Source organism: Panthera pardus, unplaced genomic scaffold (genome assembly GCF_024362965.1).
Source record: "Panthera pardus isolate Hobbes unplaced genomic scaffold, ASM2436296v1 HiC_scaffold_2, whole genome shotgun sequence".
In the NCBI taxonomy this organism is placed as follows: Eukaryota; Metazoa; Chordata; class Mammalia; order Carnivora; family Felidae; genus Panthera; species Panthera pardus.
Window position 1 is genome coordinate 123753737 of NW_026526765.1, and position 15794 is coordinate 123769530.

The 15794-nt window shown below is 37.7% G+C and overlaps 1 protein-coding gene across 2 annotated transcripts in view; it reads right to left on the reverse strand.

Annotated features, from left to right (window-relative positions):
- Positions 1 to 15794, reverse strand: part of CTNNA1 (catenin alpha 1) — a 177995-nt gene that overhangs the window by 100149 nt on the left and 62052 nt on the right. For both annotated transcript variants that reach the window (XM_019424314.2, XM_019424316.2), the window contains exons 6-7: positions 10821 to 11090; positions 7708 to 7911 (exon numbers count right to left, since the gene is read on the reverse strand). In XM_019424314.2, coding sequence (XP_019279859.1) covers positions 7708 to 7911; positions 10821 to 11090 — 474 coding nt within the window. The remainder of the gene's footprint in view (positions 1 to 7707; positions 7912 to 10820; positions 11091 to 15794) is intronic.

Below are 15794 nucleotides of genomic sequence, written 5' to 3' on the forward strand. Positions count from 1 at the left end.
GTATATTATAGTAAAACAAAAAACCACATAACGGATCACTTCAAACTAGTCATGAATGAATTATTATCTTAAAAAGATGAATCAAGGCCTTATTAAAGTGAAAAATCCTCAATTTTCCCATGTTAATAATCCCTTGAAAATAAACACAGTACAGGATTATCAACAAAGCCTAAGGGGTACCTGGCTGGCTCAGTCAATGGCACTTGTGACTCTTGGTCTTGGGGCTATGGGTAAAAGCCCCATGCTAGTTTCACAGATTATGTAAACATGGAATCTTTAAACACACACACACACACACACACACACCTAAAAATTCAAGATGCATAAAATAAGGGTCTAAGTTTACTTCTGTCATTATGACCATAACAAACAACATCAAAAAATGTGGAGAAAAACACAAAAGAAAATTTATACTGCCTATTATCCCACCACATAGCAAAATTTACTAATATTGATGTGTTTAGAGGCTTAACCCTTTAATCCCAAACATTTTTTTTATATAAAATCTTTTCAAGTCTGTCGATATCCTAAGAGCATAAGGTAATATCAAGGATAGTCTAACAGCAATCTCACAGAGCCTAAAACCTAATCCATCTGCAGCCTGACACTGGGCAGGCTTCCATGTCTACTCCATCTTCCTAATCTCAAGAGACCATTCCACTACTGCTCCGTTAGGCCAGTACCATTTCATTTAACACATAAACATGCATCTTTCTGAACATAAAAGGTTAAAAACTTGCCATTAATAAATACTGCAATTCATAACTCCAGAGTAGCACCCATAGCAAGTACCTTGAACCTCTTAGAAAGCAACACAAAATGTTCACTCTCAACTCCCACCATGAGAAAAATCACACAATTTTTGACAACTAAGATTTCCAAATTAAATAAATGCTGCTCCATCAATAGAAACAAGTCCGACACATGCTCAAATTTTGCATTCAATGCAGCATCTATTTATGCCTAAATTCTCCCAAATATGCCAGGCAGCTCACAGAAAAGCTTACACTAACAAATCAATAAAATCATACGAAAGCACAGCTATAGAACTATGAACTAGCAATGCAGGTGAGAGTTTACTGCAGGAAACCCAAAGGTTCAAACAAAGATGGAAATCATAGCATAATGTATAACAAAACTCAGCCTGGGTGGCTGCACACGGGAGCCAACTGAAACATCTGTAACACTCAAGTAACACCAGACAGCCTAGCCTAGCTTGAGAGGACACTATAAAAATCTTTGTGTTCCACTCACTTCAAGCAGCTATACCACACCTGGGTTTACCTTATTTAGGGTGGAGTATTTAATTTCATAACAGTCATCTATAAAGCGCTAACAGTGGAAAACTCCACAGCCATTAAAGATGATGATGTAAAATCGTATTTGCTGCTGTGAAGATGCACAATGATAAAAGTATTAAGAGTTCAGACTTTCAGGTCAGAGATCTCAGCTGTATGTATATTCATTTTTAAGCAAATAACCACCAAGGGTTATTATGGCAGTAAAATAGGTAATAATGTATGTGTTTTAGCACAGTGGCATATGGTATGCAGATAATCCTTACTTTTTATTTTTAAAGAAAAAAAGAAGACATGGTAAGAACAGATATGTATGTACATCTACACATTATGCACAATGGAGGCTGGAATGCTGGACACCAAAAATAGGTGGTAGGAGTACACGTGATATATAACGAACATAGAATTATAATCAGAAAAAAAGTAAGCTACTCTAATTTTGAAAATAAGAAATGCAGCACAAAATGATATAGTAACAAGCTCTTCGAAGACTCCTTCAAAGGCTGGGAAGCTCTGGCTTTGCTAATATGATTCCAGGAAGGCATTTGCAAAACTGAGAAGAGATTAGCATCTAAATTAAGTGCTTCCCTTCACTACAGTAACAATATATCTTTGAAAGTGACTATTAACTGCATCCTATTCATACATTCCTTATCAAATTATTATCCAAATCAAATAAAAATTTTATACCTGCTGTATTAACATAGTCAAAGCTCTCAAATATATGCCCAGTACAATACCAAAAAATGCCCAGTTACTGAATTCCCCTTTTAGGATCCTAATACCACTGTAGCCAATGTTTTTGGGCAAGAACAAAGATAAAACTTATCCTTAAGCAACATCATCCTCACCAGGTCCTAAGTTCTACCCATTTTTTTTGTCTAAACCTAAAGTTTTAGGTATGAAAAATACAAGCTATGATAGCTACTATATATGGATACTGTACCATTTTGGACATTCAACGAGGAGGGTGATGCTAAACTCTTATCTACTCACCTTAACTGGCTGGTTACCCAGTAGTTACAACTACCCAAGAGAGATATAATGTGAACAAGTAATAAAAACTACTTACATAATTTTAAATTTTCTAGCAGCTGGGGGTGAGGGAGTGGGGAAGAAGAGTTTTGTTTATTTTTTGAAAAGGTCTGGGGGTTTGAAGATGGGTGTGGTAACAAAGACAAATAAGCGTGGTTACAGTAAATTCTACTACTGGGAAAACAACTCAAAGCAGATGCCCTAATAAAGGGTGAAAGCAACATATTGACAACCAGCATATCCCTCAACAGAGCCCATGTCTGAGCTGACAACAGAGCCTGCTTGGGATTCTCCTTCCCTCTCTCTCTGAACCCCAAGTGCACGGGAACACACGTGTGCTCTCGCTCTCTCTCTCTCTCTCAAATTAAATAAAACATGGAAAAAAAAAAGAGGGTTAAAACTATTTTAAAATTTAAAAAAAAATTTTTTTAAACCTCCATACAAAAAAGGAGAAAAAATTAGAATGCATATTCCTACATATGGTAGTGGTGGTTCAGTAATTTACTGCATATGCATAACTTTCAATTATGAAAAAATAGAGTGATAATTTTTTAAATTCAATTATATTTCATTTTATTTCAATCCATTTACTTTTAAACCTTTTAAGGTTATAACACCCATCCAAGCTGTTTTTCTTTCTCTAGAACCCTCCCAGGAGTAACCTTAAGCTGACAGAGCAGGAACAAATTAAACTTAACCACAATAACCACATTTCATTTCAAGGAAACCTGGAAATCATTTGTGGAACCACCAAGATCCATTCAATGTCAAAAGACCTCTACTGTCATCCATCTGAGGCATTTCCATAATGTTAAGTAAGTAAGGGTCAAATGCATTACTTTTAACATCAATATCTCTTAGCTCTCTACAGTTAAGTTAGCAATACAGGCAAAAGTAACTTCCAACACTTTAAACCACAATGCATGTAGGAACATTAAGGCTGTTGGCCTCCTGGCCCTTGGAGCCTTTAAGAGGGAGTCTGGCTCTCACCTGATGAATTAAATTTAACTCTACTATGACCCAGGATACCACTTTGCCTCACTGCTTGTTTCAGAGCACACGGTTTAATTTTTTCTACTAATGTCATCTGTATACTGACAGATCTACAGGAAGTAGAGGTAAACCACCCATGGCCTCCTTTCCTGTAACTTTCTAGAATGTAAGGCCCATAAGGGGAAGGATCTTTTTTTATTTTAGTCACTAATGTATCCCTAGCACCATGAATATCCAAAATTGTTCGTTTTATTCATTCTCCCAAGTCAGCATGAGTTTATAAAGCAATCACTTACTAAGTACCTCCTCTAGTATTACACTAGTTCCTGAAAGAGTATTTTAAAAATATTTCCTGTCTTTTAAAAGCTTAAAACACAGTTACAGAAATTACATGGATAAAGAAAATACAACTAAGCAACAATTCAGGGAAGTCAACAATTGGGTACAAAACTTCAACCAACAAAGAAATAATGCAGAATAGTGCAGTTTGAAATAGCCTTCAGCAAAGGGATGGGGGAAATGTGGGCCCTGAACCAAGAGCAGGTTAGGTTTTAAAGAAGTGGGAAAAGAATTTCAAACACATAATGAACTATGTCCTACTGAAGGCATAAGCTCAGGCTGGCCTGAGCAAGTAGAACAGACTAGAAAACAGAGAAACTGAGTAAAGCCTAGAATAAAGCAAAGGCAGTGAAGACAGTAAAGGACACATGCAATAAACCACCAGAGGAGTTTCTCTGCCATTGGAACCACCTGAGGAACTTTTAAAAATACTGTCACCTGGACCTCAATTCAGTGACTCTGATTTAAATGGGGTATAACCTACACATCAAGATTTCTTTTAGAGTTCCTCAGGGATTCTAATGTGCATCTAAAATTCAGAATCACTGCCACAGAGTTTGGAAAACCAATGGAACTTATTAAGTGGCAACACAGGATGAAGAAGCAAGACTAGAGACTATAGCAAGATTTTATTTTATCTATAAAAATAGTGACTAGTAAAAATTGTCATTATTATACATGCTCTATAGAGACCCTCTCAAAAGGAAACGATCAGTGCATCATTCCTCCTTTTACACAGTGCCCAGCACTCGACTTTGCATGTGACACATACTCAGTATGAACAGAGTGATAGGCAGACACTGCCAGTTGATTGTTACCAAAGGTTCTATATGTTTTTGAAAGCTTCATAAATAAGCAAAATTATAATCCCAGTTGCTTCTGCTTCTTGCAGACCCTATTACTTACTAAGCTTTCAAATGTGCTTCACTGCCCTCTCCCCCAAGCCCCCCACCTCCACTTTATCTTCACTCCATCACTTTTGACAGCACCTAGCCTGCTCAAGGTTACATGAGTCAATACAAAGGAACTAAATATTTTATCTTTAAGAAAAATATGCCCAGAGACAATCTTCTAAAATATAATCTGAATCTCAGGGTGACTGAGTGGCTCAGTTTGTTGGGCATCTGACTTTGGCTCAGGTCATGATCTCACAGCTTGTGAGTTTCAGCCCTGCCTGAGTCTTGGTGCTGACAGCTCAGAGCCTGAAGCCTGCTTCAAATTCTGTGTCTTTCTCTCTGCCCCTCCCTTGCTCATTCTCTGTCTCTCAAAAATAAATAAACATTTAAAAAATTTAAAAAATAAAAAATAAAGTATAATCTGAATCTCAAGATAATATCTTTCTAAATATCCACCATGATCTTTAAATTTAAGCCAAACAAAGATCATTCTTCCGTACATAGATCCGTACAAAGATCTAGTTTTCCGTACATAATAAAATGTTATTATGTAAGAGTGATGTTATAGTCTTCAGGTCTTCAAGTATAAATGAGCGTTTCCTACGTTTACTTACATCCACAGCACAAACTGAAAATATTCCTTGTATGACACTCTGGAGAGAAACTAGAAGGTTACTCACGACCAGAGACAACTAGCCCAAGATCCAACCAACCCCAAGACTCAAGGGATCATTAGGAAGCTCTCATATGCAGAATGGTTAGGAAGCTCTCATATGGAGCAATAAGAACAAACTTACCACATATTCTTCCCCCCCAAAGACTGTTTTCAAAGCGTTTTCCTAATCATAACTGCATTAGATTTTTTTTTTTTTTTTTTTTACCACTACTGTACTACATGTGATAGCAGATAACTGATCCACACACATACCCGGAGTCCGTTGTTTCCCTGTTTAAAACTTTTTTTAAATTTTTTTTAAGTTTATTTGTTTATTTTGAGAGAGAGAGAGAGAGAGAGCGAGCAAACAGGGGAGGTGGAGGGGCACAGATAGAGAGAGAGACAGAATCCCAAGTCATACTGTCAGCACAGAGCCCAATGCAGGCTGGAACTGACATACCGTGAGATCATGACCTGAGCTGAAATCAACAGTGGGACACTTAACCGACTGAGCCACCCAGGCGCCCCCGTTTAAAACTCTTACTATCACGAACCATTCTTCAAATTATCCATTTTTTTATATTTTCTGATTTTCAAACTTAGATAAGGTTTTTTAAATGTGCACCACATTTTCACTATGACTTATCAGCTGCTTTTTCCATTTGATTTAACTAAGCCTCTAATCTCATTTTTCTGAGGTAGACTGCATATGATCAAAACATGGCAATGGCTTAAAAAATTCAATATGCTTCACTAATTTCACAATATGGTAGAAACAAGATAAACACACTAAGGCATTCATCCTCCCCCTAGGAACTCCATCATGACCCACTATTATACGTTCACTTAAATAGGCATATAAGTGAACAAATAAGATGTACAGCAAATGAATAAATGAGAAAGTATCAAGACCTTTCCCTGAAAAGCATTAAACAGGCAAAAATCACTAGTAAGAACCAGTTTGTATTGTTCCTTTTCCCTTTAAAATGATTTTATATAAATTTTATTTAATTTATTCCTTTCCTGCAACAGTAAATATTGGGTACAAGGTATAAATTACAATAACTCCAAGCGTTAAACAACTGGAATTGAAGTATTAAAGGAAATAGGAAGATAATGACAACAGAAATAAAAATTAGTAGATACAGTATTACCTAAAGGAAAAAATTTTTTACAGCACTGCTTTCCTTTTTCTACTTTTTAACAGCACCAGTTTTTATTTTATTTTATTTTTTTAACGTTTATTTATTTTTGAGACAGAGAGAGACAGACAGAGCATGAACGGGGGAGGGGCAGAGAGAGAGGGAGACACAGAATTGGAAGCAGGCTCTAGGCTCTGAGCCATCAGCCCAGAGCCCGACGCGGGGCTCGAACTCACGGACCGCGAGATCGTGACCTGAGCTGAAGTCGGACGCTTAACCGACTGAGCCACCCAGGCGCCCCATCAGCACCAGTTTTTAAACACAAACCTTAAAAATTCAAAATTACTACTCAGTTTGCCTAATACAGCTCTAGTTGGTAATTACCTAGTCTTATGACATTCTATACGGTTCATGAAAAAAATTCCCAACTATAAATATTTTCACCATTCTTTTTTGCCCAAAATTAGATGGCCACCTAGATGTGATAATGGAAATTTTGAGGATACTGAAGGCCATTATCCTTAGGACATGGGGGCTGAAATATTTAGTGTTTAAGCAACACAATGTCAGCAATTTACTTCCAAATGTTTAATAGAAAAAAATGTTATATGTATGTATATATCTATAGAAATACACCATACATTTATATACACAAACATACACATGTATCTAAATAATAACTAATGAATCTAGATAAAAAATAGGTGTTCACTCTATGATTTTCACAAGTTAAAAATTTTTCAATATGAAAAGTTGGGAGAGGCGCCTGGATGGCTCAGTCAGTTGGGTGTCTGACTTCAGCTCAGGTCCTGACCTCACAGTTCATGGGTTCAAGCCCCACGTCAGGCTCTGTGCTGACAGATCGGAGTCTGGAGGCTGCCTGAGATTCTGTGTGTGTGTGTGTGTGTGTGTGTGTGTGTGTGTGTGTGTGTGTGTCTCTCTCAAAAATAAATATTTTTTTAAAAAGATGGGGAACATAGAACCCCGTTTATTTATGCATTCCTTGAAAATTCTGCCCCACTGTAAAGGGTCACAGAGCCAAGAACATACTTGTCATTTTTAGTTAAAACATCTCAGATCCAGGGGTGCCTGGTTGGCTCAGTTGGTCAAGCATCTGACTTTGGCTCTGGTCATGATCTCACAGTTCAAGCCCCACATCGGGCTCTGTGCTGACAGGTCAGAGCCTGGAGCTTGCTTCATATTCTGTGTCTTCCTCTTTCTCTCTCTGCTCCCACCCCTCTCTGTCTCTCAAAAATAGACATTAAAAAAAAAATTTTTTTTAAACATCTGAGATCCAGCATCTGTTATGAAAAACACCTCTTACTTCAAAGAAAAATTCGAATACTCACATTACCCATGTACTCTGAGAGCAAGTCTTGCAGGGCCTGGCGGACAGCATTACACTCTGCCACAATTCTCTCACGCCGGTCATCACGCGTGCAAGACGAGTCAGCCATCAGGGCAGCCCCACTGATGATGCTCTCTAGGCGCTCCTCCAGGGAAGGCCTAAAGCGCTCCTCACTGAAGCTCAAGGGATCCACAATGATTTGTTTCTGCAGAGAAAAGTGTTATTGAATCTTAGTGCTCATTTCTGTTCCCTCCATTATTCAAGAAGGTGAGGAAAGTATTGATCAGAAACATCAAGATTTAATACAAAAACTCCAATGCCTAAAAGCAAGTTATACTTCTTGGTAGATGAGAGACATACAAGTTGCCCTATGGTAGATACTGTTCTCAAAGGAACTGGAAGCAATACTTCCAACTGAATGGGGCCTAGGTAAGATCTACCACAAATGCAAATATAAATTATGCCAGCATAAAAATCATGTTCATGCTACTGAATCTGAACATCTACATGTCAGCTTACACATTATTAGTGAAGTTACCAAATGAGAACTGCAAGGAAAATAAGTTAGCTCTCTTTTCCTTTTCTACATAGAGTATAAAACTGCTCCATGACATTAGCCAAACTATTTCACAGCAAAAAAACAATAAAAACAGAACGACTCTATCCTCAAAGTTTGAGAAAGAGATGCATTTACAATCAATTCCAATCTATTTTCCTCATCTTACACATCTCATCTAACTGTATAAATAATGCAGTCAAATTTATCCTGTTATGTCTAAATTAGAGGCTTTCTTTACCTAAAGGCTTCCAGCTATCTGTGAGAGATGATAACAATCCATCCCAACAAAGCCACCCTGTGAAGTATAACTGCCCCAGTAAGAAGAAATCCTCACTGTCTCCTCTTCACTCCCCCCCAACTCCACTTAAATCCAACTTTACCAGTGATGCATGAGGTGAGGTCACAAGCAAGCTTTAAGTACAAGGTCAAACATCAATACCCCAAGGACAGCAGCTACTGGCCTCCCTCCAACTTTTCCACTTGATACAATTTATTCTGACACTGGTAAATGTCTGTGCAAATATTTTGCATTTAACTTTTTTTTATAGGGACTATTCTTACGCACTCATTTCAAGTTAAATGCCAAGTTTTTTCTTTAAAAAAGCTTGCCCTTTGCCAGTAAGTATACATCTATTTCTTCTTTCCCTTCCCAAGAATCATCAGTTTCAAAACTGAAAATGCAATGCCTCAAGTTCATTATTAACCTACGTTTTAACGGATATTTTTCTTTTTTACTGTGTATTCAAAACTGAATACACAATGCCTTCTGACCAACAGGAATGAAGAATGAATCGTGATAGAATTTTAATAGAGTCACTGAGCTGCAACAGGCTTATGATCATTTCGTCCAACCCCCTCATTATATGAAGTTTCACTCTAGCCCTAAGAGGTTAAGTGGGCTCTGGCAGTTACTACTCAAGTTAGGGCAAAATGTAATCCTTAGTGCCTTCTAAGAGGCCAATACCTAAAACTGCCAAATTTGAGGGGGATGGAAAAAAGTGCCAATAAATTATAAGATGCATGGTAAATGTTTGCTATAATGTCATTTAATGTTTAAGGCTCCAGGGTAAAAAGTCAGTTCTAACACCATGATCTGTAGAATTAACACTGTCTTTACGATTTATGAAGTCTTAAATCAGCCATGTACATCAGCAAGGATCAGTTGCCCAAGCCAAAGTAAAAGGTGAGACAAAGTAAGAAAAGTTAAAGGCAAGGAAAAACTTTAAAACAAAATGCACTCCATTATATAGACTCTATATTTCAAAGTATTCCTACTTATGAAAAGATCCTAGCCACAGGCTAGTCAATTTTCTATGTTAATTAAAAAAATAGAGGCACCTGGGTGGCTAAGTCAGTTAAGCATCCTGACTCTTAATTATGGCTCAAGATCATGATGTCAGTTGTGAGTTCAAGCCCTGCATCGGTCTCTGCATTGACAGTGTGGAGCCTGCTTGGGATTCTCTCTCTCTCCTCTCTCTCTGCCCCTCTCCCACTCATAATCTCCCTAAATCAATCAATTAATTAATTAATTTTTATTATATTTGTTAAATATTTGTAATTATTAAATATTTATTAAACTTATTTGTTTGTTTATAAAAATGTAGGGGTGCTTGGGTGGTTCAGCCGGTTAAGTGTCCAACTTTGGCTCAGGTCATGATGTCACGGTTGGTGACTTCAAGCCCCACGTCATAATCTGTGCTGACAGCTCAGAGCCTGGAGCCTGCTTCGGATTCTGTGTCTCCCTCATTCTCTGTCCCTCCCTTGCTCGTGCTCAGTCTCTCTCAAAAATAAAAAAATAGATGTTTAAAAAAACAAATGTTTTTAATGTAACCCAACCAGTTGGCTTAAAAAAAAAAAAAACCTTAAAAAGAAATCTTAAACTGCTGCCATCTACTGGAAGCCATGAGGCATTGTGGGTAGAAGTTTTTGAAAAAAACACAAAAACCACCAAAAGAATTAAGGTTAGAGTTGATACACAGAACAGTGTGCACACAGAATGCATACAAAGAACAGACCCACGGCATCAACCATAAAAGATAATTATATGGAATTATGCTAAGAAAGTATTTTAGGCCCAAATTTCCTTCCACTTGATTAAATTTTGTGATTATTGAGAAGTATATCATCTAGGCACACAAGTAAGGACAACATTGAAGATACTCTGTGGTAATCACTTATGATGTGTCTGTGGGCTCCAGGCAGGAGAATCTACATACACTTTGCCTCTATATCTCAGAGAGCTTTCATCTACCAAAAGGTTAAAATCTTGGGTGAAATCAACCAAACTCATATCTTCAACAGAGAATGATCGGATAGGACACATAAGTTACATAAAAGAATTCATAAGTTTAACACAAAAGAAAAAGAACAAGAAAAACGTTGTAGGCCAAGTCAGATCAAACTGACTGAAGATTTCTAAAATTTCTTTTGACACAGATTACAAATCTAAGTAGAAATTGAACTTTCATCAGAAACCTTGATCACATTTCCCTAGAAGTCTCTTAACTTTGGGTGGATGGTCGAGAACCTGATGTTTCTTCCCAAGTGTAACTTACATCAAAGTTATTGAGCGCATAAGCCAGTTCTCCTCCTCCTCCACCCTGGTGCTGGGAAGCATCGTCTGATGCAGTGGCCTGGGCTGCATTGGAAATGCCTGTGACCGCCTGCTGCAGCTGCTTATATATCAGGTCTCTGTTAGCCTTATAGGCTGCAACATCAGGGTGCTGGAGGCATGCCTGGGACGCAGTATAGAGGATCGGAACATTTTTCTGCAGGATTCCTCTGGCTGCAGCCATCTGATCACGATGGCCCACATCTTTCAGTTCCTATAAGAGGAAAACAAGAAATTGGAGCAGTCTTTATATGGGTTGTAATCATAAAAAAACTTGTCAGTAAATGCTGAAAAGTTAAGAATTTCTACTAATTAGACACAATACTTTCATTAACAGTTTAGCTTCATAACAAAGGAGGCATCCTGGGTCAGTACATAGAGTTCAAACTTTTCCAAACCAGACACTTCTGAATTTGAATCTCCAGCTCTTTTACCTGGCTATTGTGATCTTATTTAAAACTCCCATCCTCAGGGCACCTGCCTGGCTCTGTCATTAGAACATGAGACTCTCTTGATCTCTAGGTTGTAAGTTCAAGCCCCATGGTGGGTGTAGAGATTACTTAAAAATAAAAATCTTTAAAAATAGAATAAAATAAAATCCCCATACTCAGTTTCACCTTCTGTAAAACAGGAACATAATATATTTGTCTTCTAACTGTCCTGAGGATCAAATGGGATAATGCATGTAAGCCACCTAGCATAGCACTAACTAAAAATCAAAGCACAAAATTGACTAGGCACTTTCATCACAACTACATAAAGTTGTATGTACCTATTCCAACCAAATTAGAAAAATCATTCAAATACACATTTAAATAGGGTAAGATTTAGTTTGAGTACTTGTCATTAAGTCACAAAAGTTCATTATAAGAGTTTTGTTAATTTGGGCTGGGACACCACAGATGTACATGAACTATGCAAAGCAACTAGGTGAGGATGCGCCAAGCTGTTCTCTTAAGTACACAACTCCCCCACCCCACTCCCCATCCCAAAGATGGCCTTAGGACATAGGTCATTAAGGCATAAAGTTGAGATTCATATGCTCCATGACTTTAATCCGAAAGGTTTTTATGTGATTGTCTGGGGCATCTGGGTGGCTCAGTCATTTGAGAACATTCTACTCTTGATTTCAGCTCAGGTCATGATCCCAGAGTCCTGGGATTCAGACCCGCATCAGATTCTGTACTGAGTGTGCAACTTGCTTGAGATTCTCTTTCTCACTCTGCCCCTCTCCTCTACTCACACACTCTTTTTCTCAAAAGGTTTCCATTTTATTGTAATACTTCATATACATGCAGTCTTAAGTGAAACTGTCCTTTTCAATTTCCTCTACACCATAATTATAATCCACAGTTTAAAAAAACTTGAGATTCCTAGCATGGATCTTACTACTGACATCTATTAGACTGAGTGGATATACTAAGTGACAAATAAGTGATACCAAATAAGTGACAAATAAGCAAGATAGGAAGAGGATATTTCTGGTATCCCATTATTACTCAAAGTGCTCAGGAGGAGAGGGAGAGACTTAAGTCTTTAGTAAGTATGTATTACCACCACAAAAGAGAATTAGAAGTGATAGCACTAACTGACCACCTGATCTGTTCTATTTTACCTGTGAATAGAATTCTAATGTTAATTACACCAACTAAACCCTACAGTACAAATTTAAATGTTTTAAAAGAGTATTACATGTGTAAACAGTAAGAGAAAATTAACTAAGAAAGGCCAAAGTCAATAACTCAATTTGAAGTCTGACTTAGCCATTTAATGGCTCATCTTTTTAGATGAGTTCCTAATTAAGCATTAGAGACATCTAAGTGGTTTCTTTTTTCTGATAACTTCATTTCACTATATATTTTAAGTTTGCATCTTTACTCAAACCTTGTATAATATGACAGCTTACTTTTCTTCCTAGAGTTCTTTTCTCATTTGGAATCTGAATTGCAAGTAATAGCTCACAGCACTCCAAATGCCCTGTAGCATAGTACATTAGGCTACATACTCAGAAATAGGACCCTATGGATTTATTAGAGAATCAGTGATCATTTCAAGATTCAAGCAATGACAGGGGGCTAAGGCTAACCATTAAGTTAAAACAGATGGTGGGTACATTCTGTGTGGCATTTTCTAAATGCCTGGCCATCACCACAACCTCAGAGACTGTGAAGTCTTCTAGGGAGGCATTTGCATCTAAGTACTTATATCGTCCTCTGTTTCATAAAATGCTTTGCAATTAGCTTTGGAATTCTTCCCTAAGTATCTATAACCTAGATCAGTACAGTCTCTTACAAAGGTTACCAAAGACACTTGTGGTGACCTAAAGTTAATAGATGCCAGAATTACTATTGAACACTTGACTTTCCTAAAGCCCCTGCCTGGCCTGGTATGAGAACTTCTACCTTTCTAAAGACTAGAGTAGGTACAATATTCAGAAAAAGGACCCCATGGATTTAGAGAACTGATGATCACCTCAAGATTCAAGCTATGACAAGGGGCAAGGGCTAACCATTATGCTTAAGCAGCTGATGCACATGTTGTGTGTGGCATTTTCTACACATCTTGTCCTCATCACAGTTTATGCCTGAGAGGTTTCTATTTACCAAGTAAGGGGGATATATTTTAACCTATGATGAAAATGACAACTATATATCATCATTTGTCCTAACTGCTAAAGTGTTCAGCTTTCTCTCAAGAACTACTTTTGTCTTAGTACAAAGAAACTAGATTTTGTTAAGTAAACATAGGAAAATGGGCACTACCACAAGGCAGCACTATTTACTATTATAAGAATAATAATCAATCTTAAGTATTATTTTCAAAATATGTAACAGTGATAAGTAATCTGGATTGGTGAAAAAAAATGAGCTATTAAGGAAAATAATAGATTACCTATGAAATCAGAGTCCCTTGGTCTACTTTAGCCAATTTTTCCCAAACTTTATCAATCCAATTGTGTTTCAAGCACACTCAGGAGCAAACAGAAAACATGAAGAAGAAATAACGGCTTTCAATGTGATTTCAACTAACCATCACATGCATCACATGCAGTGACCAAAAAATAAAAGCTTACTTCTAAGTAATCTATAGCACTCCTTCTACCCAAGAGCTGGAAATTCAAGTAAAAGTTTCCTCTCATTTCCCTCTTTATACTGTTAATATAAAATTGTACCCATAGACACATGTGATCAGACATCTTCTCTTGAATTCAAACAACTACACTTAAAGAAAAGGTCCATCGGCAAACCCAGCTAGTCCATATTCATTTACACAAAAAATTCATTACTATCCATTACCACTGTGTCTGTTCAAGTTTTCAGGAAAAAAAATCATTAAAGTCAGAGTTCAGAGACTAGGTAAGAAGCATTATGTTTTTACCAAATGCCTCAATAAGCTCTAGTACCTGGGCGGGTGGAACATCCACCACCCAGTACTTGGTAACCATACAGGTACTCCATCTCTATCAGACTAAGAGACAGAACTGACCACAGGAGGCACATGCAATTCTCCTCACAGGGACTAAGGTCAGTGCTGGCCCATCCCCACCTCTGCCATCTATTTTACAGTAAAAGAAGAGCCTGCAGTCTAAAGGAAATTCAACACTTATAGTGAGCAAATTATATTCCAGCCCAAGAAAATAACAGATTAGCACCACATTTAGAATCCCATTCCAGGATGGATGTGCAGTACAGCAAAGTGGCTTATTCACTTGTTCATTAAATATTTAGTAAACACTACCATATCCAAGCAATATTCTGAGCACCAGGGATTGTAAAAAAGCCATCTGAACAGACAAAATCTCTGCCCCTGGAGGCAGACAGCCTGGATTAAAAACCTGGCTCCAATTCTGACTAGATGAATGACCTTGCCACATTATTTAACCTCCCTGTACTCCAGTTCTTTGATCTATAAAGATGAGTATAGTTGGTTAAGTGTTCAACTCTTGATTTTGGCTCAGGTCACGATCTCATGTCAAGAGATCAAGCCACTCATCTGGCTCTGAGTGATAGCGGAACCCGCTGTGGATTCTCTCTCTACCTCTCTCACTGCCTCCCACACACTCATGCTTGTGTGCTCTCTCTCAAAAATAAGTGAATGGACATCTTTTTAAATGAGTATCTATCAATTACAGCATCTACCTTATACTATTCTGTGAAGATTAAATGAATGTGTGTTTATAAAGGGTTTGTAACAGTGTGTAGCACATAGTAAACACCTTTTTAGAGTTACTCATTATTATTTTCAGCAACATCCTTACCACCACCACACCATGCTCCAGAAAAACATTAAGGAGAAAAAGGTAAACTCCAAAGAGCCTCCAGACCTTACGAGGTTTAGCATTTCCTTGGTGGGGGGTTGCTGCTTAAATGATATAAGGGACACTAAAGGAGCTAGTATATACATCACACCCAAATATTGCTCTTGAGGAAATACCCCTTTTCTGGACTCAGGCTGTCTGCAAAGATAAGAGGTTCAATGAGAAGCTTAATTATTACATATCATGCCTGAGCAGAGAAGACGTTAAAGGTGAAAATAGTCTAGGGGCTACGCATATAGCAGGAGAGGAATTCTGCCAGAAAACACACAGTGTGAAAAACTGTTACCAGTTACCGAAGGAGAACACTGGGCAACATCCAAAAGGAAGAATGAAGTTTCTACCAGGCTGGGACCTTAGGATAAAATGAGTAGCAATTTAATTCCCAAGAAAAGCACTAGTTTATAGGAATATACACCACCAAGACCCAGGTCCTACAAAAGACTATTTTATCAACAGGAGGCACAAAGAAGCCCATGGCCAACTTACTCAATGGATTCTACTGCAGAAAGCCACAGGTGAAGGTTAAAGAATTAGGCCCAATTAAAACTACAAATGACCAGGACATACTACAAAACCCAAGACAAACTTTAAAATGGAAAC